This window comes from Gossypium raimondii, chromosome 3 (genome assembly GCF_025698545.1).
Source record: "Gossypium raimondii isolate GPD5lz chromosome 3, ASM2569854v1, whole genome shotgun sequence".
In the NCBI taxonomy this organism is placed as follows: Eukaryota; Viridiplantae; Streptophyta; class Magnoliopsida; order Malvales; family Malvaceae; genus Gossypium; species Gossypium raimondii.
Window position 1 is genome coordinate 39,665,927 of NC_068567.1, and position 21,711 is coordinate 39,687,637.

Here is a 21,711-nt window from a genome sequence, read left to right on the forward strand (position 1 = left end):
CTGCAAATAGAATCTAATCAAAATCAAGATCAATGGAATGAGTCGCTTATGCTCGAAATCTAGTCCTTGTTACTAATGATAGGGACTGAGCCCTAAGGCAATATGTTGTGCCTCTTGTCAATGAGCTTAATCCATGCATTGTTAGACCCGAGATCGAGGCACCATAGTTCAAGTTAAAACCTGTAATGTTCCAGATGCTTAAGATAGTGGGCCAGTTTAGTGGGATGCCCATAGAAGATCCACACCTTCAACTTAGATTGTTCATAAAGGTGAGTGATTCCTTCAAGTTGGCCGGAGTAACTAAGGATGCACTAAGACTAAAATTGTTCCCATACTCACTAAAGGAGATAGCTAGAGCATGGTTAAATTCATTGTCACCCGATTTAGTTTCTACATGGCAAGAGCTAGCAGAACACCTCCAAATGAAATATTTCCCACCTAGCAAGAATGCTAAGTTGCGGAACGAGATCACTACTTTTTAGCAAATGAATGGTGAATCTATGTATGAGGCATGGAAAATATTTAAAGTGTTATTAAGAAAATGCCCTCACCAAGACTTTTACTGCTAAGGGTCTTAATAATGTTGCAGCCTAGCCACCAAGTCAATTTGAAACCATTTTCTGTGTATACTGTGGGGATAGACACTTTTTTGAGAATTTCCCATCAAACCCAAAGTCTATTTATTATGTAGAAAATCAAAATCAACATAAAAATAGGCAATGACCACAATCCATCTTTTATAACCCTTCATGGCAGAACCATCCAAATTTTTATTGGACTAATCAAGGACCTGGACCTAGTAATACCTATTTGCAACCTAGACCAAACCAACCATCAGGATTCCCTTAGCAAGTTGAAAAACCACCTCAAGTCGAACCTTCCAATAGGTTGGAGAACTTGTTGATGACGTATATGGCGAAGAATAACGCTAATTTGAGAAATTTAGAAAGTCAAGTGGGTCAACTAGCCATTGTACTTCAAAACAGACCACAAGGAGCTTTGCCTAGTGATACCAAAAATAGAAGAGTTTCGGAAAAAGAACACTGTAATGCAGTCACGTTACGAAGTGGGAAGACCTCGGAACCTAAGGTGGCTGAGATCGAAGATGGGTATGTTAACAAAGAAGAAGTTCAACATCAAGTTGAACTCCCACTGCACAAAAGTCGAATGCTAAAAACTCTGATAAGATAAATCCTAACTTAGTCAATTTTGATAATCTATGTGACACCCCAAACACAACCAAGACGGACCGGCCCGAATTCGAAGTATTACATTAGCCACCTAAGTGACTCTCCGGCTAACGACCACCCAAGACACACCCCGACCTTATAACACCTCAATCTTATCTAATTATTATTTATTTATTAATGCAAAAGCAAATTATGAGCCAATTTTAAACTTTTTCTAGGTAATTCAACCTAAGGGCATTTTTGTCATTTTACCATCTATGGTAAAACTAACCAGATTTTAGATCTAAGTGTTTACCGACCTTCTTTTAGTCAAATTATGCAAGCCTAAAAATTTAAGCTTAATTTGAGTTCGTTTACTATGTCTAATTTAAGTTTCATTGTTAGGGATTAAATTGTAACAAATACAAACTATCAGGACCTATTTTCAATTATAAATTAAGTGTGTTTCTATCTAATTTTACCCATTACAAGACTAATCAAAAAATTTTACCAAGTTTCCTTAACATCTAAGGCTCTAATAAGACTAATCAAATTTCAAGGCTAAATTGTAACATAAACAAATTAGAATACCAATTTAAAAAGACAAAAATTCAAACCCCCCCCAAAACCCACACGGTTGTGTCCCTCAGATCTTGTTTCATTAAATGATCATGTTCATGTTGTGAAAAACTTTTAGGCCCATGTGTGATAGCTATAGTCTCCACAAGCCCGTGTCACTTACCTACACGTCCGAGTGCAACCCCTCACACGCCTGTGTGAAAACCACTGCACCTATTTATGCGAAGAATCTATTTTAAAACCTAATTTTGCATATTTTAATATCCAATTAAACTTGATTTAACTATGATTAATTAACATACATATACATACACCTTTAATTGAATTTATTGACATCAATTAAGCCTCAATTATATAGAATTAGGCAATCAATTTCATGCATAACAAACATCGAATAAATCAATCAAGTGGCGCACCTTAGTCTCTAGTAAACCACTCCATGGAAGCTTCATTTATACAATCGTTAGCATAAATTTCATGCCTCACACACCGTGTTATCAAGTAACAATACACCGTAAATCATTCAATAATTAAACTCAAACATGCCTCGAAATTATTATAAAACCATCCAAAATAAAATGTCCAATGTCCAAAGTCCAATTACAAAAAAAATTAAACTAATTCCCGGGAATACCATAATGTCCGATTATAGTCTCTAAACCGTGTAATAAAGTCTCTACCAAGCCTAAATCTCTTCGAACTCTCTTTCTTGGCTCCTCAGCTCCTCTAGCCTGACGATTATATGCACGAGTTGTGAAGGTGTGAGCTTTAGAAAGCTCAGTGAATGTTAATAAAAACGACTAGTAAATCAACATCCAAATCATGCTTAAATTACATCCAATCAATCACCAATTATCAACCATAATAATGAAACATGTCAATTTAATTTCCATATGCGTTAACAATATCAAGAATCAATTATTCATGCCTTACAAACATCGAATGATATAACAATAATCACACATAAATATATTGGCATACACTTCTCATGGCTTAATCGAGTGATCATACATCGGATAAACTGATCTTCGAACTCCCACAAATATCAAATACAGTCCACTGAGTTGAGCGGACCGAAGCACATGCTCCCTTATAGTGCCTCAAATAACCCAATGAGTGGAGACTGATGCTCAACACTCCCTTATCTACTCCAAACAAATCAGTCCACCTAGAGTCATATGCTCACAATGTCACAAATAAAGGTGAGTACTCACAAATCCTATGGCATGTCAACTATATCCAATGGATCCACCATGCATGTTGTCAATATATTTAGTCAAACATAGCATATAAATCAATTATTATTGTGCTCAATTTAATGTGACAAAATACTTAAGTGTAACATGTAACATAGCCATTTAACGTCCAATTAAATCAACCATTTCATTTTCCATTTTCCAATGTGCGATTATCAATTGTAACACCAATATATCATGATCAAAAACTCCAGTAAACATGCTTTAATCATCAATATAATTAGCCTAATTAAATTGCACAAAACCACCTAAATACTTACTTACCATTATTCAATAAAAATTCAACTATTGTACATATAATATCACTCTTGCAAAAATCAGCCATTAAACCATAATTAATCAATTGAAATCATCAATTAAGTTACTAATTAAACATAAATAAGGGTCAATTTACCAAATCTCCCTTAGAAACACTTACCACACAATTTATTCTACCACAAACAAGTGATCAACCAAGTAAATCCAAGCTTCAATTTTGGTTAGCTCGATCCTCTTCAAGATTCGGAGCTTCAGCAGAGATAAATTAGACATTATCACCTTTCCAATGTTATAATAAACACGAATTTTAATAAACTATACTAATCGAAAGCCTCTCACAAAGATACCTAACTGAATTTGTAACATCAAGTCGAAAACTCGATTCCTCACAAAATCGATGTCTCCAGCCCTCCTAAACACTTTCAATCATCAATACTAGACCAAATATACTTATACTAAGCATCAATTTCATCTTTAAATCAATTTGACAAAATTCCGAAAAATCGATTCATAAAGATGACGAAATTCAGATTTCTTTAAATTACCTCACAAATCATATGAAATTCAGATTTCTTTAAATTCCCTCACAAATCATGTTTAATATTGATAAATAAGATCAAAAAACTCTTTAATAGATCCATTTTTAATTGGACCATCCATTGATTTGTGGATTTCCTCTCAAAATTTAAGATCAACCATTAAAGAACCATGTGTTCTTGGAAGAAGTTGACATTGATAAAAATCCTTTAATTGACTCTCAAATCATGTAAAAATGTTTTTAATCATCATAAAAACAAGTTTAGGATTGAAGATTACCTTTGATTCGCTCTAAATTCGTTGATTGAAAATCTTGATTCAAGAAACTTGAGAAATTTCAAAATATTTTTTGCTACTTTTGAGAATAATTTCGAGTGAATTGAGAGACTATTTTGAGCAGAAAATTGGTTGGATCTATTCTCTGATGATAGATCTTTAAAATGATGCAAAGAAAATGAATTTTAAAGCTCTTTAATCTGATGTAAAATGTGTGAAAAGTGGGCTAGATACATTAGTTTTAAAATTGAAACCATCCACCAAAAATTTAAAAATTGGGAAATTTGCCTAATGACCACTCCTACATTTCCCTTACTATACCATTTAATCCTTTCCCTCCAAAATTTTGAATTTTAAGGCTTATTTGTCATATAAATACTCTAAATTTTCCCTTGTTTTACAATTAAATCCTATTTAATTAATATTTAAATTTTACTCAAATTACCCCCAATAAAAATTATTTTAAAATTCTTTTTCAACCCAAATTGATTATTTTCACAATAATTATTTAAATTCTTTAAAATTAATTTTTGAAAATATTTTTTAACTTTCGCTTATTGTTTAATCGATTTTAGATGAAATTAACCTCCTAAATTAAATTAAAATTACTAAAACCCTATAAATTTCTAATTTCATACTCGAAACCTAAAAATATACCCAAAACTACTAGACCCGATTTAGGGATATTACAATCTAACATGTGTCGATGTAGAAACAATTCCTCTAGTGTGTATTTATAGTGGAAACATCATAAAAGTTATAATTGAATTCAATTTAATATTGACTGTAATTTTGCAAGACATTGAAAGTTTATTTAAGAAATGGTTTGTCATTGTTTTTTTTATACGAGATTGAGAGAACACTTACTCGATTCATGTTAAGAACTTATTTTAGCGCAAATTCATTTCAAGTAAGTTGTTCATGTCGTACTTTACGACTAAGCTTTCAAGGGGAAAGCCTTAGTAGATAGAGTGACCTCAATTATATACAACAGTGAGGTTACAACTTGGTGAGAAAATCAGACTTAAATTACGTACAACATTGGTTTGTATTTTTTTTATTTTAATTACTCAAAAGTCTAATGTAATACGAAAAAATATAAATATTAAAAATAAATCATCAAAAATTTTACTTGAATGTTACCTCAACGTAAATAGAAATAGACTTGCACAGTATAACTAACAAGAAAACTAAATATATATTTGAAGCAATGAACGATCAAACTTCATATCTTACGAAACTTTATTGATAAACAATGTTTTCTTTTTGAAGGTATTGATAAACAATATTACAGTTCGAATTTGCTTGTATTCATATTAATTTCTATATTCCAATATCAAACCCTAAATTCAATTACATAAAGGTACAACCACCAAGCCAATGAAAACAATGGGAGAATAAAAGCAAAGTATGAGAGAAGTGGGCGATACGAAGAGGAAGTCTTATAAGAAATTGGGCTTAATCGCTTAGATACCCATTGTCCCAACCAGAGCCAAGCTCATGTAGTAAGCCCAACTTTCCAGTGTAGGATTTTAGAATTGTTTGGCCCCTTGCTATATCAATAAGCAGTGGATTTGAGAATCGGAGTAGTACAAAGCAATCAATTTATAGTTCTCGCTTCACTTGTATATATTATTTTTTTGAAAAAAATAAATTGAGTGGTTTTTTTTGGTTAATACATTATTTGGACTTGCACTTGGTTCTAACATTGGGTTTTGAAATTTATTTCTATGTTAGCCTTTGAATTTAATAAATTATCTCACATTAGTGTTTAAACTTTCTTTTAATTCAAATTAGTCTTTGGTATTTACTTAAAAAATTCAAGGTTCAATATAAAAATAATTATCAAGTTTAGGGACTCACTTGAATAAAAAATTCAAGCCTCGGTGTAGGGAATAATTATCATATTTGCCTCAATGAGGAACAATTCCTAAATTTAGGGATTAATTTGATAAAAAAGAATTAAGCCTCAATATGAGAATAATTGTCAAATTTGGGTTCTAAATAGTACATTAATCTTTTATTTTCTAAAACATTTTATAAAATATTTGGGATAAACTAGTATTTGATAAGAACTTTAATTACTGCGTCATACAAATCAATATTTCTAAAATAAACATGTTGTAAGACTCAATTTTTGCCCAGCCAAGGCAAACAGAAACAAACCCAAAAATCCAAACACAAAATAAATCAAATCCATTACAAATCCAAAAACAAACTAAACCAAGTCCAAACCTAACCCTAGTAGCCCAAAGCCCACTAACTTAAAAAATTTTCAGCAAAAAAACCCTAGCCTCAAGCTAGCCGCCGCTCCTACCCCCAGGCCTATGCCACGCCTCCAGCACCGCACGCCTCCATGCTCCTGCCACCGCCGTCAGTCTGACACCTGCAGAAGAAAGCATCACACGCCACAAAAAGAAACAGAAAAACAATCACAAAACAACAAAAAATAGATATCAAAAAGTCATGTAAATCGGCTATAAAAGCCTAAATCGGATGCTTGTACAGGTTTCTTCCCTTTTTTTATGAATTTTTGAAATAAAAAGAACAAAAGGTTGTTGTTTTCTTCTTTTTCGATTCATCTATTTATTTTATTTATCTTTTTTGCAAATCTTTTAAAAAAAAAACTAGTAATAAAAGAGGATAAAAAAGAGAAGGGAAGAAACTTACCTAGGGTCGCATGCAAGGACCGTCGCCGGAACCGTCTTGGTCGGTGAAATCGGGACCGAAGGGAGGCCATGGGGGTTTCTCTTCTTTCGGCTTTCGAGCCCAGAAGCTTCGGCCTTCAAATGGCCTTTAAATTAGTAAAAGACCCGATCTTTGCGTCGCTCCGACCATCGCCTACGGCGGAGTCACGGCGGCGCAGACGGTGGCCTGTTGACCGGAGTTGAAGGCTGAGAGAGAACCAAACTGTTCTCTGTTTTTTCTGAAAAAAATGAAGCTGGAAATGTTTTTTTTTCTTTTTTTTGTTATTTATATCTGATATAAAACGACGCTGTTTGGCCCCCTTACCCGCGTGCGTGACCCGACCCGTTCCAAGGGATCCACGCATTTCTGTTGAATGGGCTATTTGCGCCCTTGGTCCTTCCTTGTTGTTGATTGTTTTAATTTAGTCCTTTTGCTTGTTTATTTATTTTCTTTATTTTGTCCCCGCAAATTTTCCGCATGTTCCAATTTAGTGCGCGCGTAAATGCTGCGCTTCAGGACTTGGGCATATTGCCCGATCAGTCCTTTGCACTTTGCGCGTGCTTCATTTTTGCCCCCTGAACCTTTTATTTGCAAATTTGGCCCCAAATTATTGGTCTGATTTCAATTTGATCCTCGGCCTTTTAAACTTCAAGTTTTTTTTTTATTTTTTATATAAATATACATATTTAAAAATCAGTTTTATTTAATATTTTATTTAATGTTATTTACTTATTTATACATATATATATTTTTAACTTCAGATTTTGTCATATTCATATACATGCATACATTTTATAATACACATACATTTTAATTAATACACATACTTATACATGTTTATATTCTATAATCTATATGCATTTTTTTATATATCTATGTATATATATTTTTATGTAATATTAACATATAAAAATACATTTTTTATGTTTTATCGTTTTAAAATATGTACATGCATACATATATTTTCATGTAATATTGACATATATTTTATGATATACATATGTACACGTTTTTATTTTATAAAATTGTCCACATAAATATACATATGTCTTTTCACATTTTTTAATTTTATTCATCTTCTTTATTTACTTATTTACGTGTTTATTATCATTTCAAAAGGATATTTTAATTCTATTAGTTTATTTACTTGTTATTAAGTGATTGATTCATCTCTTATATTTATTTATTCCATTTTTGATGATTGTTTGTATTATTTATCCTTAACTCGTTATTGTTTTGTCACACATGTTACCACCATGCATCAAAAGGAAATTTTTTTAAAATAAGGCAATATTTCGCATTTGGAAAATCAAGAAAACGTGCCCTAATGTGCTGGGTTTCGATTTCTCGTTCGACCAAATGGCCAAATATCCTTTTAAACTTTCAAAATAATAAAGGCAATATTCCGTATTTGGAAATTCGAGAAGTCGTGCCCTAACTTACTGGGTTTCAATTTTTCTCGAGTTGAACCTAAATATCCGAATATCCTTTTAAAATTAAAATAAATGAGGTTTAAATATAAAAATAAAAGGCAAGCTTACTCTCAAAAATACGAGGTGCCGTGTCCTAACTTACTGGATGTGACATCTTGTTACTTCGAGATAAGGAAGTATTTTCCATTTTTTATTTATTCGAGTATTTTTAAAATAACACAATAAAGAGGGATCGTATTTTTTTTTAAAATTGTTTTCGAGTTTTTGATCTTCGACACTGAGACATTAATTAATCAACTAGGTACCAATCTTGGGCGTATCGAGGGTGCTAATCCTTCTTCGTGCGTAATTGACTCCCGAACCCGTTTTTCTGAATTTCGTAGACCAAAATCGTTGTTTTAATAAAAATTAAATCGTTTATTAAAAACAACCTCTTTTCGGTGACCCAATCACACCTCATCAAAAAAGATTGGTGGCGACTCCTATTTTAATTTTCATTTTCAAAATCCAAGTCGACCCCGTTTTCATAAAAAAAAATGGTGCCAACACATGTGTTTTTCTTATGGCTGACGTTGAAATTCTGTTTGAGAACTTAGGCAATTGTAAATTTATGGTAGGCTGGTAATGTTAATTTGGTGATGTCATAGTCATCACAAGCTTAGTCTGATTTGTTGCTTTCACTAATAATGCATTTGAATCATCCACTTGATTTAGTTTTGGCAGTTACATTTGACACTTTGTTATGTGAATGAAAAAGTATGAGCCATTTATTTCATGCTTACTTTAGTCTAAGAAACTCTTTATTAATTTCTTCAGACAGGCACCTCGAGGATAAACATGAAATAGAGCAGTGACTTGGGATATTGTTCTCACCTGTTAATTAAATGGAGCTTATAGTCATAAATAAATTATGGCCATTTTACGCAAGTCCCTTTCGTGTCCAGGACATATGGTCTGATTCTGTCTTGTTGATGTTTTTAACATCACATTTGGGCAACTCCCATTTCCCTACTTCACGTCTTACATAGATTAGATCGATAAATGTTTAGATGATGGTAAGTCTAACAAATACAAGTAACATATTCGGCCCCATAACAGGTTTTGTTTTTTTTTTTAGTTTCACTTTTCGAATTTCACCGACTATCATTATTTGTTCTCTTCCAAATTCTATCAAACTTGGAAATCAAATGTAGTTTGAGAACTCACAGGTTTTGGCCCATCTAGGCTCCATCGTCCATCCATGCCGATGCTACATGTTCTGCTGGACCCTTTTGGTGCCCCATGCATCATTGATGATGGTGTGCTCTACATGCATCATTTGTTCTAAAGTCCATCAATAGGTTTCATGATCCATTTTGCTTTATGCTTGTTTTATTAGTAAATCCAAAAGACACTAAGAGGGAAGGCGAATATAAAACCTACTCCTTTTCATTTTTATTTTTATTTTAACTTTACACGCATGTACTCACACAGAGAGGATGAGAGCTGCAAACTTTAAATTTGGCCATCCATCATTTGACTCTGTTATAAGGTTAGTTCACCTGTTGATGTTAAAAGCAAAATACAAAATACCTTGTTAATTTTAATTGCTTAACTAGACCTTTTAGAAGAGATTGTTCTTTGTTAATGATGTTGGTTTCTGAAATTAGTTGTTTTTATGAAATTATTATTACTATTATTATTATGTCACAATGGACTTGTCACACTGTGATAATACAAGATGGTCTAAAGGTAGAACATAAAAATGATTTATTCTCTAAACTTAAATTAGAACCAATTTTATTATGTAACTTGAATTTAAGGATAAGTATTTGACACTAGTACTCTCTATGTATTTAATATATTTAAAACATGTACAGATATATTCAAAAACTGAGTACACCAAATGATACCCTTTTGGACATAATAAAAAGTATTTTAGTACAAAGTTTAGCTCTCATCTCTTAGTCAGTTACTCCAATCAATTCTTATAGGACAATGCGTAGTTTTAAGCTTTTCTTCACCGGTTGTCCCTAGAAAATATATACTAGTGTATAAGCATTACTTGCCTTTTATTGATTGTCTGATTAGACGGAACCTTATGTTAATCAAGCTCTTAATAATTTGGGGTTTAGTTGGAAACTGGGTATTTGGATGATAAGACGTCCGTACGATTTTTACCTCCTATGCTGAAAATTTTTCCCACCTGCTTAACCCACTGTTCTTGCATCATTGCCTCAATCTAACACTTGCTCTACATCCAAGAATGATGAATTCTAGGAAGCCCTACAATTAAGTTCATTGAATTTGCTCAACAATGTTCTACATGGATCATATATAGGCAGGGAAACAGGGCCCTAACTTTGTCCCTTAGTTTTGTTTGAGGTGGCTTAATCATCAAGCATGCAAACACTAAATCAACTTCTGCTATATAAATATTTGTTTTTCATGAAAGGTAAAGCTTACATGAATCACACGTGCAAGTAGGAAATACTAATTAATTTTGTTAAACTATTTATTGTTTCTTTGTCCTAAAGTCAAAAGAGACTTTTTCTGATGTTTCTCCATTAATTTAGTGGAAAATCACTAATCATGGCACAATCTAAGCAAACAATTACATTACAATGGGAAACTTTTAGCGTTTTTGCATTACTCCATTGAGAATGAAAGAGTGACAAACAAACATTTCAAACTGTACATACAGAGAAAAGGGGGAAAAGCATTCAATGAGGACACAGAAAGCAAAATATAGGACATCAAATTTCTTTTTTCTTTTTTATCAAAGCCTCCAATGGCAATGAAAACAAATGAAGCCATCAACAAGTTGAAGATGCAGCCTCTCATAGGGCACCATTGGAAATTGGTGTACCCCTCTTGATGGTGTCCATATGTGTAGTTTCATACACAGGCAAACCACCACTAGAGTAAATGCCTAAATCGTAGTTTTGCAGCTCGAACAGATCAGAGCTTGAATCACTATCTGCATCATCATCAGTCTTATTAAACGTCCTGATTTCTTTCTCCTCTGATGGATGCCGATCACCCCAATTCCTACCCTTCTCCTGATGACAAACATCGAGGTTCTTGTGTTTCTCTGAGTGGCCATTATTGAACTTCAGTTTCTCTGTTATATTCCTTTTGTCATTAGTGGCAACATTTTCTAAAGCTGTTGGTTTTGTCTGTCCAATGTTGTTCTTGGACAGAGATAAAACCTCTCTATGATCCGAATAGCTTCTAAACTCCCTGTAGCTTTTCGTAGGAGTATGTGCATAAGGAGGCGGCGTCCTGAAACCAGAGCTTGAGGCAGAATAAAGCGACTTCGTTTCAGCTGTACTAGAGCTAAGAAAATGGCTAATACTGCTCCTCCTTTTCCTTCTCCCACTAGGACTCTCTTCTTCACCTTTCATGGACTGTGTGGTTGATTTTGATTTCTTCTTCTTGGAACCTGTTTGATTGAAAAGAGAATTCAAGAAGCTAGCAAGTCTTCCACCAGGAGAGCTTGGCTGCTTGTATTTCTTATCCTTAATTTGCTTGTCCACCACATGAACTTGCTGGGGAAGAGGGTTCCTCATGGGTACATCCAAGCTGACCCTACCTCCCCTCCATGGCTGCCTCTCTTCCCGCATGATTTTCTGAGTGAATGTCGCACAGTTATAGCTAGATGCTTCATTGTACCCCGAGAAATACCGTGCAGCTTCGAATACATCGAGCTCACCGGAGTCATTCCTTCGATGGAATGACTTCTTCAACATTCTGCCAGTGTCTGAAACTCCTGTTACAGACATGGTAGGCTTCTTCAATGGAGAGATGGATGATGGAAGTGGTGAGATTGTATAGAGAGGCAAAGTGTTTGAAATGATTAAGAATTGAGAGTAGTGGGAAGGGATAGCTTTAAAATATGTTGGTAATAACAATGAATTAGACTGTCTAATAATATAATATGATGAAGAGTGAATTTGGAGGTTTTTGAAGGAGACCCCACATTTGATGTTCTTTAGTTTTAATACAAGTGAAGTGGGGTAGAAGGGAAACAAGCTTTTTTTTTTATCCTTCTCATACTGTGAAAACCAGAGCTAGTGTTCTGGATAGTGGGGGGCAAAGAATTGGTGTTTCCTTGGATTCTAGGGACTTTACTCTGTTTTAGTGGGAACTGGCTTTTTTGAGTGGTTGTTGGCCATGGTTCCATGTCGCCTACTTGGGGAAAACTGTAAACTTGCTAACCCTATCTGTATACCATTACAACTTTAACAGGGTTATAGAATTTGGCAGATCCCAACTTTTCTCCTACAGAAGTCCACTTGAAGAGATTGGATATCAACTCAGTTAAATCCGATTTCAAACTGCCGAGTTCTTTCATTATTAGGAGCTTGCTAAGTCACCTTCGGCTGAACAATGGCCCACAAACATCTGGCTGCCCCCTCTTTGGGGCAGCTCTGGGGCTTATTGAACCTTCGAGCTGCTCGAGCTAGCAACAAAATTTACTAGTTTACTATCTATGATTGATTGGGAGTGAACTCCAATAGAAATCTTGGGTCAGTGAATATTCATTATATTGTATATATAATTTGGCCTGTATATTAAAACAAAATCCTCATTTCATCCAGTTGGGGGCATCCAGCATGTGCATGTGTGGGTTGTATATATAAAGCCAAGACTCACGTGTGATATAAATGGCGAATCGGAAGGCAGCACGTTGCTTTTCATGATATTACATTTTCAGCTTTTGATGGATCTACTTATAAGATCCACCATAGGCCAAGATTTTGAGTTTGATGATCATGACAGTTGCATCTAGATCACTAGGGTCTTTCTCTCTCTCTCTAGTCAATTTATGGCTATGCATTTTAATGATGTTGGAAAAAAAAATCTACATGCAGTGGTCCTTCCAATTCCTTCTTCTAACACGAATGCAGCAGAATCAACCTCAACCTTTGGGGCTGTGAGTTAGAGGAGACTCTTCACTGTCTTTGTCTTGAGCAAATCCATGCACGATCTTGTAGGGCTTACCTTTTGATAACTTTAGACACCTAATTTTTGTGAGTAAAATACTCGATTTAGTGCATTTACATAATTTTCTATATAAATTAAATGAATGATTAATAAATTTATACGTGAATTCAAATATATAAATGGTGATTTGTACATGTATTCGTATGATTTATTGAATTGTTTTTGGTTAAAGATCAAATCATGATCATTAACTTGAATATAAACACATTCTAAATCTCCCATTATGATAAGCGAAGGGTTCGGTAGTGTCTTCATCCCCTTAGGCTGAAGTTTCATATGATATCTTGTATGGACTCATGTTTGATGTCGGGTAGCTTTCTTTAGTTATGCACCATGCATTCCTAAAGTTATCTTGCCTGGTCATGGTTGTTTAGTGAGTCCCATCTCATCTTACCCTTAATGCCTTTTATTTTCCCCCATTTTTAAAGTTCTTTTGTTGTATAGTGTAGCCTAAACGAAGGGATTTTTTCCCAAGTTAATAATGAAGTTGTAAAGCTAATGAATAGGTAGCCCTTTTGTCTAGATTTTGCGAGGACTTTAATCCAACACTGTTTGAGCCGATTTTATCTTACCTTTACAGCCCATCCAAGGTCCTTGTTGAGGGAACAAAGGCCCAATGCAAGACCCCACAAAAACCAAAATATTGTCTTTTATTTTATGCAAGACAGTGGAAGGAATTTTGATCCCCAATTGTCCCAGAGTCTATACTGCTAGCATGCAATGCCTTTGTATTGGCCATAAATCTTTTTGCCAGTATCCAATGGGATACTCTCAAACTCAATCCCAATCTTATTTGGAGTCATCAAACACATGGCAGCTTTATCTAAGAGATTATCTTGTGGATATAGTTTGATGTATAAAACTATATGTCTATACACAGTTACTTAGAAAAAAATATTATTATTATTATTATTTATAAAATGAGTTCCTTTTAGAGGTTATAAAATCAAATATCCATTGCTAATAACTAGGAAATATCGATGACTAATATATTACATCTTTTAAAGCTTCTTCTTTTTTCCGTATCACCATAAGTGTCATAGACCATGAATGTCGGCATGCTAATTTGTATAATATTCCCTTCCTATCATGGATAAATTAACTCATTAGCAAAGTAATATATCAAAAGAAAATACGTGTTTAAGTACATTTAAATTCATATTTTCTTAATAGTAATGTTTATATAGAAGGATAATATCTAGGTTCTTATTGTTGTAACAATAATGACACCATTAAATTAAGATTTAATTATTTATACTTATTCTCACATAAAAATTTTATTTGTAATCAAAGTTGTCAAAATCGATCGAATTAGTCAAGAGAACTAATTGAATATATTAGGAATCAAAAGTCTAACTAGTGCCATATAATCAGATGAAAGTCCAAACTATTTTTAACCATAAAACCAATAATAATAATAATAATAAAGAACCTAAAATTGGTTAAAATCAAAAAAATTTAATTATTTTTATTTTTCAAAAAATTTGGATTTTTTTTTCATTTGGCTTTTTAAATTTTTTATGTATAGGAAATGACAACTATTTTCTCAAATTGAAATTTTAGATTTTAAAATCTATTTTAAATTTTGGAATTTTTAAAATTCAAGATTGATTAAAACAATATGAGAATTTTTTTTCTCTCTCTTCAAAACTCAAACAATAAATAATTTTTTTTTACTTCAAAACTCAAGGTTTTCAGAATTGAACTGATGGGTGAGCCAATCAAGCTACCGATTCTCGGTTCAACCAATTCGATTGAATAACTTATAAATAATAAAAATTAGTTCAACAGAGTCGATCACCATTTTGATCAGTATAACCAATCTGACCCCTTATTTTGGACTGGTACCCCAATTGATTCCCATCTAATCAGTTTGACCAATAAATCTTGTTTGATTCTAAAAATAGTGGTGAAGTTTTATGCATTTAATTTAATAGTGTAAATATTTAAATTTTCATTTATACCATAATTTCTACAATTTTAATTAATAAACTTCTAACTTTTAATTTATACCAAAGTAAGTTCACTTATTTAAGTACAAATCAAACTTATATGTTTTTATTCAAGTGTAAACAAAGTATAAATGACTTGTATAAATAATATGATAAAGTTGAGAGTTTTTAAAAATATTTTAACCTAAAAGATTTATAAAAAATATAAAACTTGAAAGTTACATTTTGTTGCTAAGGCATAATTCAAAAAAAAATCTTTCAAAGAAAAAGCAAAAGGAATTAGTTTTATCCAAAATTTTCATAATAAAGTGCAAAAGGTATTTTTTTTCATTCACAATCAAGTTTTTCAAAACCGATCGATTTATCGATCAGGTTGATCAGTTCAACCAGTTCTATTAAATAAATCATTAAAAATAAAAAAATATTAAAAAATAAAAAAATTTATGATTCAATCGATTTAACTGTCTGATCAACTTTGTTTTTTCCAATTCAATCAGCCTAATGCCTTTCTTCATATTAGTACCCCTATCAGTTCCCTGTCTAACTAGCTGGTCCAATTTGATTTAAATAACTATGTTCAAAATCCTCCAAAATAATTAAATTTAAAAAAAATTAAGACTTAGAACGAATTCGAAATTCAAATCTAAACTTGAATTATCCAGATAATAAAATTAAATTATTCCAAAATCTTGAATTTCAAATATTATAATTTGAAAATAATTTATAATTAATAGGATAGTAAGAAGCAGGGTTTGATTAGAATTGCATAATTGTTTTCTCACCGCAATCTTTGGTAATAGACACATCTGAACCGAGAATCTTGTTTCATGACCAAGAAATCGAACATGATAGTAAAGGAAACAAATCAACTGAACTTGGATGCAAAGAGAGATCAGTCATGTCCCAATTTGACATGTCTGTCCAAAATTTCTTCAACGTGCCTAAAAACCCTAAGATTGATTTGATAAAAAATAATTTTTAAATTATTATATTAATATAAGAAGGCGTGAGTTTGAATATATTCAAATACATTATAATTAAGATATAACATAGTTAAAAGATAAAATGAAAATCTAATTTGATATATATTTAAATGTGAATGAGATAATTTTATAATTAAAATTAGTTACATTAATTAAATTATATATAAATCTTTAATTAATATTAATTTCGAGTTTGCTTTGGTTATCCAATATTTTATAAAAAAATTTTAAAATATTTAATGAAAGTTAATAAATAAAGTAAAGATTCGGTATTGATTAATATAATGAAAAACAAATTACGAACGGCAATAAAAGTACTAGGTTTTGATCAATAGAAAAATTGTTCATGACATATTAGTGATAAATAATAATAATAATAATAATAATAATAACCAAATCAGTTCCATTTTTCTAAAAGGCTTATATTTGGGCACATTTTCACAAAAAGAATTATTATATTTCTTTTTTTTAGTTGTTAAGTTTTGCTTAAAATTAATCACCACCTCTTTTGAAGTAGTTTCATTTCTCTACAGTCGTATATGATAGTGAGTTTATTGGTGCATGAGATATTGAACTTATGCCAGCGTTGAAATCTTTGTCGATCGGCTATTTTACTTATCTAACCAAAAATAATAATATTTACAAATATGATCCTGATTAAAAAAACATTCACCGAAACGACTTGAAATAAATAGTAAATTTAAATTATGCGGATTCAATGGCCGGCACCCCATTATATTTTGACCCAATGATTGCCTGATGATTGCGTCAGGCTTTAAAAAATTATTTGTTTTGATTTTGGGACATCAATGGCCGGCATCAGGGGTATTTTTTTACACCGTATCATACTGGTATCCTCAAATACCAGTATTTGAAAAAAAATTGGGTTTTGGCCATCTAACGACCAGCACCAACACCAATTTTTTTTTTTGTTTTGGCCTATAGATGGCCGGCACCACCTTTTTCGGGTCTCGAATTTTTTTTTTTTTAGTTTTGGGACACTGATGACCGGCACCAACTTTATCAAATTAATTTTTTTTTGGGTTCTGGGACACTGATGGCTGGCACCAACATCAACTTTATCAGATTTAATTTTTTTTTTTGGTTTTGGAACACTGATGGCCGGCACCAACTTTAACAGATATATATAGGTGTTTTGTCTTCCATTTGAGTTTTTGTTTGCTTTATTAGTTGAAAATCGAGATTAAAAATATCAGTTTTTTCTTTGTTGAGAATGAAGCAAAAAAAATTTTAAAATGAGTTCCCAGATTTTGTTTGTTTATGTTCATTTCGATGGAGAAGTGTTAAATACAACTGAAGAAGGTTGTGTCTTTCAAAGTTGAAAAAAAATTGGAATGAGATTTAACAAGTGCTTTTCGCTGGAGAATTTAAAACGAAAGATCAATACAAAAGATAGCTAGCCGTTGCAGGAAGTAAATGTTGAGACTGTTTTACAAATTTCAGGTTTCAATAGATCTGCTCAAGTTCTCTGAAATAGAGCTTGAAGATGATGATCTAGGGACAATGATAGCAATTTATTGCCCCCTGAGATGGATAATCCTAGCCCGATTGAGTTATTCGCAAAAATAGCTGAACTGGATCCCATTCAAGTTGTAATTCCAGCAAGCCAGCGTTCTGGAATTGATTTTGATCTTAACATCTACTAGGAAGATTAGTTGAGTTGTGGAGGCTCAATGCCAACTCCCAAAAATCTAAACACCGGTGGATGTTCGTATAACATCCCAAACTCATGTACTCTTCTAGAGATCCATCAAGAGGTGATGGCCAACATAGCAGATGGTGATCAAGGGTCCGATAATGAAGATCAGTCCCACCATAATCCTAACGATGATTTCAGTGACCCCGATTTGGATGACATCCTTGAAGATATAGACGATGAGGGCCCGGTGAAGGGTGAAGATGTAAACCCCCATTCGGGCAAGAACACGGGCCCTGGTATAGTTATAAGGAATAATCTAGGGGCCTTCATGACCAACGTGGATCCTGATGCGGCTCTTGCATGTGAGTTCTCGGAATATACAAACATAATGCCAACTCACATACTTGATGAAGAATTCAACGGTGAAGAGTTGTTCGTAGGACAACAATTCGATAACAAGAAAGACTATTTACATGCAATAAAACAATACAGCTTGAAGTTAGGTGCGAACTATAAAGTGACAAAGTCGACGCAGTCTTTATACGTCAAAGAATGTTGGAAAGCCTCAAGTGGGTGTAACTGGCGTGTTCAAGCCGCGTTAATGTAACGGACTCAAATCCGGACGAGAAGGAAAATAGAAGGTCCATACACATGTACATCTGCTCGTATGTCGCAAGACCATCAAAAGTTAGATGCAAAAACCTTATGCAACTACATCATCCCGTTGGTGAAAGAGTCGCCCACCATTCAGGTGTCGGTCCTTATTGCAAACATGCAAGCTCGATTCAAGTACAAAGTGTCATACCGGAAGGCATGGTGGGTGAAGCAAATGGCAATGCGAGAGTTGTATGGTGACTGGGATGCGTCACACAACGAGCTTCAAGGGTGGGTAGCCGCAATGCGGGAGTATGTGCCAAAGATAATGACTAATTTGCAAACACTGCCGTATAAAGTCCCGAACAGAAAGATACAACCAGAGAAACGAGTTTTTCACCGATTATTTTGGACGTTTGATCCTTGTGTTAGGGCCTTCCCTCACTGCAAGCCGATAGTGCAAGTGGACAGAACCTGGCTCTACGGCAAATACACACAAATACTCCTGATTGTTGTTGCACAAGACAGTAACCGAAATGTACTTCCGATCGCTTTCACCATCACAGAGCGTGAGTGCTTCGAGTTCTGAGAATTTTTCCTCAGAAATTTAAGGAGGCACGTTGTTAGACAAGACAACATTTGCCTTATATCGGACAAATTAAAGAGACTACTTGCTGTGATAAGGCAATCGGGGGTTCTGTAAAGATCTATTTATTGCATCTGGCACATCGCGACAAACTTCCACAGAGATTATAAGAATAAAGAATGAAAAAAAGAACTTGTGAACATGGGTAAAAAATATTGTTTGTATTTATTTTAAAAATTACTTTTCAAATTTTATCAGTCAGTAATTTTTTAAAATACTGATTCCAAATTGCATATGTAACTCAAGAGTTAGAACCGCAAAGTTTCAAGCTAAGGTTCACGAGGCTTGAATCTCAGATGTCATCTTTACCAGTAGATCTCCGGACATGGTTGGGTAGCATGGAGAACTAGCAATGAACTCAAAGTTACAATGAGGGGTTTCAGTATGGCTAGATGACGACCAACCTCGTAGAGGCGGTTAACTCTGTCTCGAGGTGCACACGTCATCTGCTAATTTCTGTTGTTTTCTCGGCAACATTCTATAGGTTGGCCACATTAATGCCTAGGATGGGGCTGAGGCAAGCAGATTGAGGCCAGGCACGTGTAAATTGAGGTCGTCTGAAAGGCCATGGCAGTAAACAGTTGGAGGGCGCAAACGATGAACGCAGAATTGTATTCGCGCGACTTAGAAATTTTTCGGGTTCAAGAGTACATCGACCGTCGCTCGGGTCTTCCGCCTAAGTCATACGCAGTTGATTTGCGAAATAAGCGTTACAAGTGTGGGTCTTTCACACTTTCCAATATCCGTGTGCGCATGTTCATGCAGTGCGTGCGAGAGCAAACTTAAATGTTAAATAATTCATAAACGAGATCTACACGTTGTAACTCACATTGCGTATCTGGGGAAATGAATTTCCCGTAATCCCTGATGTCTCGAACTGGGAAGTTCCACTGCCTACTTTCGAGATGTTGCCTGACCATAGTCTCCTTAGACATCCTAAAGGTCAACTACAATCGTCGAGAATTCAAAATGACATGGATGTCAAGAAGACGGGCGAACCCAAACTATGCATGGTGTGCAAAACATCCGGTCACAACCAATCAACTTGCCCATATTGTGTTTATGTTTTCGATCAATCATCTCATAATGTCGGATAAGAAGATGACGAGTGATTTATTATTGATCACATGTTCTTGTAAAAACATTGTAAAAGTATACAAATTATACAAATGGCATACTTTATTCAAATTATACAATTGATTAAATTACAATTTAAATATATAAATAATTGAAATTGAAAGTGGTATTGAATTGAAATTCAATTTGAAATTAAAATTGGAATTGAAATGAATTTATATTTTAAAAAAGAAAGATATATAAGTAAAATTTAATTAATATATTTTTAAGAAAGAAAAAATAATATACAAATTATAATACAATATACAAACATATTTAATTTAAAACACTTTAAATATATTAATTCAAATGAAATTCAAATAAAGTAAAATTTGAAAGTTATATTGAATTGAAATTAAAATTGGACTTAAAATGAAATTAAAATGAAATTATATTTAAAATGAAAATATATTTAAAAAAGAAAAAAAATATTGATTTGACAACCAACCTTTGAATGGCCGGCACCAAGGACAAGGCCTACCAAGGCTTATCAACAGCCCGCATACAAATGCCTCCTTTGGCTTAAATGAATTTTTAATGAAGTTTTAATTAAAAGAAAAAAAGTAAAATGAAATTCAAATAAAATGAGAAAAAAATGAAATTCAAATGAAGTTTTAATTAAAAAAGAAAAAAAAGTAAAATGAAATTCAAATAAAATGAGAAAAAAGAAATTCAAATGAAATTTAAAAAGAAATTGAAATGAAAAAAATTGACATCACAAAATGATATTTTAATTGAAAAGGAAAAATAAGTGAAATGAAATTCAAATAGAAATGAAGTTCAAATAACATGAAAAAAATGAAATCTAAAAAGAAATTGAAATGAAAAAGATTGACATGACAAATGAAGTTTTAATTAAAAATAAAAAGTGAAATGAAATTTAAATTGAAATGAAATTCATGAGAAAAAATTAAATTCAAATGAATTTTAAAAAGAAATTAAAATTATAAAAAAATTACATGACAAATGAAGTTTTTAATTGAAAAAGAAAAAAAAGGTAAAATGAAATTCTGAAATTCAAATCACATGAGAAAAGGTTGAAATGACAAGAGAAAAATTAAATTGAAATGAAAAAAAAAGGTTGACATGACATTGCATGACAAGCTCGCACTTGTGTTAGGTTTACATTAAGCTTATCAAAAAAGGCCATCTAAAGGCCGGCACCAGCAGGCTACAGGCTTATAAGGCCCAGGTGTCAGACCGGCCAAACAATGGCCCTGCTCCGACATGATCCGACGGGTTAGGGCTAAAATTGATTTTTTTTCTTTTTTTCCCCTTTTTACCCCTGCTTAGACACTATGGTCCCTTTTAATTAATAACGTGTTGTCTATATATGGATGCCATATGTCAAGGAAGGGACTGCGACGCTCATATCATCATGGGTTACCGAGCAGCAACATCTGTTCATGTCAAATTTTCGGTTGATTCATTACCATATGGTGGAGTGGCATGATGTGGGTCAAGTATTGAGACAGTTTAGTTGTGTGCAACCTGTCCCGAACCCTCTTGTCGACATCAAAAAAGTCTACGAAATGGACAAAAAGGGTTTGGGTCGAGATGCAAAAAATTGGGCAG

The 21,711-nt window shown here is 33.2% G+C and overlaps 1 protein-coding gene and 1 non-coding gene across 2 annotated transcripts; both read right to left on the reverse strand.

Moving 5' to 3' along the window:
• Window positions 1-452: 452 nt before the first annotated feature.
• LOC128040265 (small nucleolar RNA R71) lies at window positions 453-559 on the reverse strand. The gene has a single exon (XR_008194922.1). It is a non-coding gene; the product is annotated as a small nucleolar RNA R71 (small nucleolar RNA).
• Window positions 560-10,794: 10,235 nt separating this feature from the next.
• LOC105794258 (protein BIG GRAIN 1-like E) lies at window positions 10,795-12,090 on the reverse strand. Its single transcript, XM_012623342.2, has one exon. The coding sequence runs from the start codon at window positions 11,958-11,960 to the stop codon at window positions 11,016-11,018; it is 945 nt and encodes a 314-aa protein (XP_012478796.1). The 5' UTR covers window positions 11,961-12,090; the 3' UTR covers window positions 10,795-11,015.
• Window positions 12,091-21,711: the final 9,621 nt, after the last annotated feature.

What these genes read in the sequence shown, in the direction of transcription:
- LOC105794258 (XM_012623342.2), bottom strand. Translation starts at nt 11,960, where the DNA reads ATGTCTGTAACAGGAGTTTCAGACACTGGCAGAATGTTGAAGAAGTCA.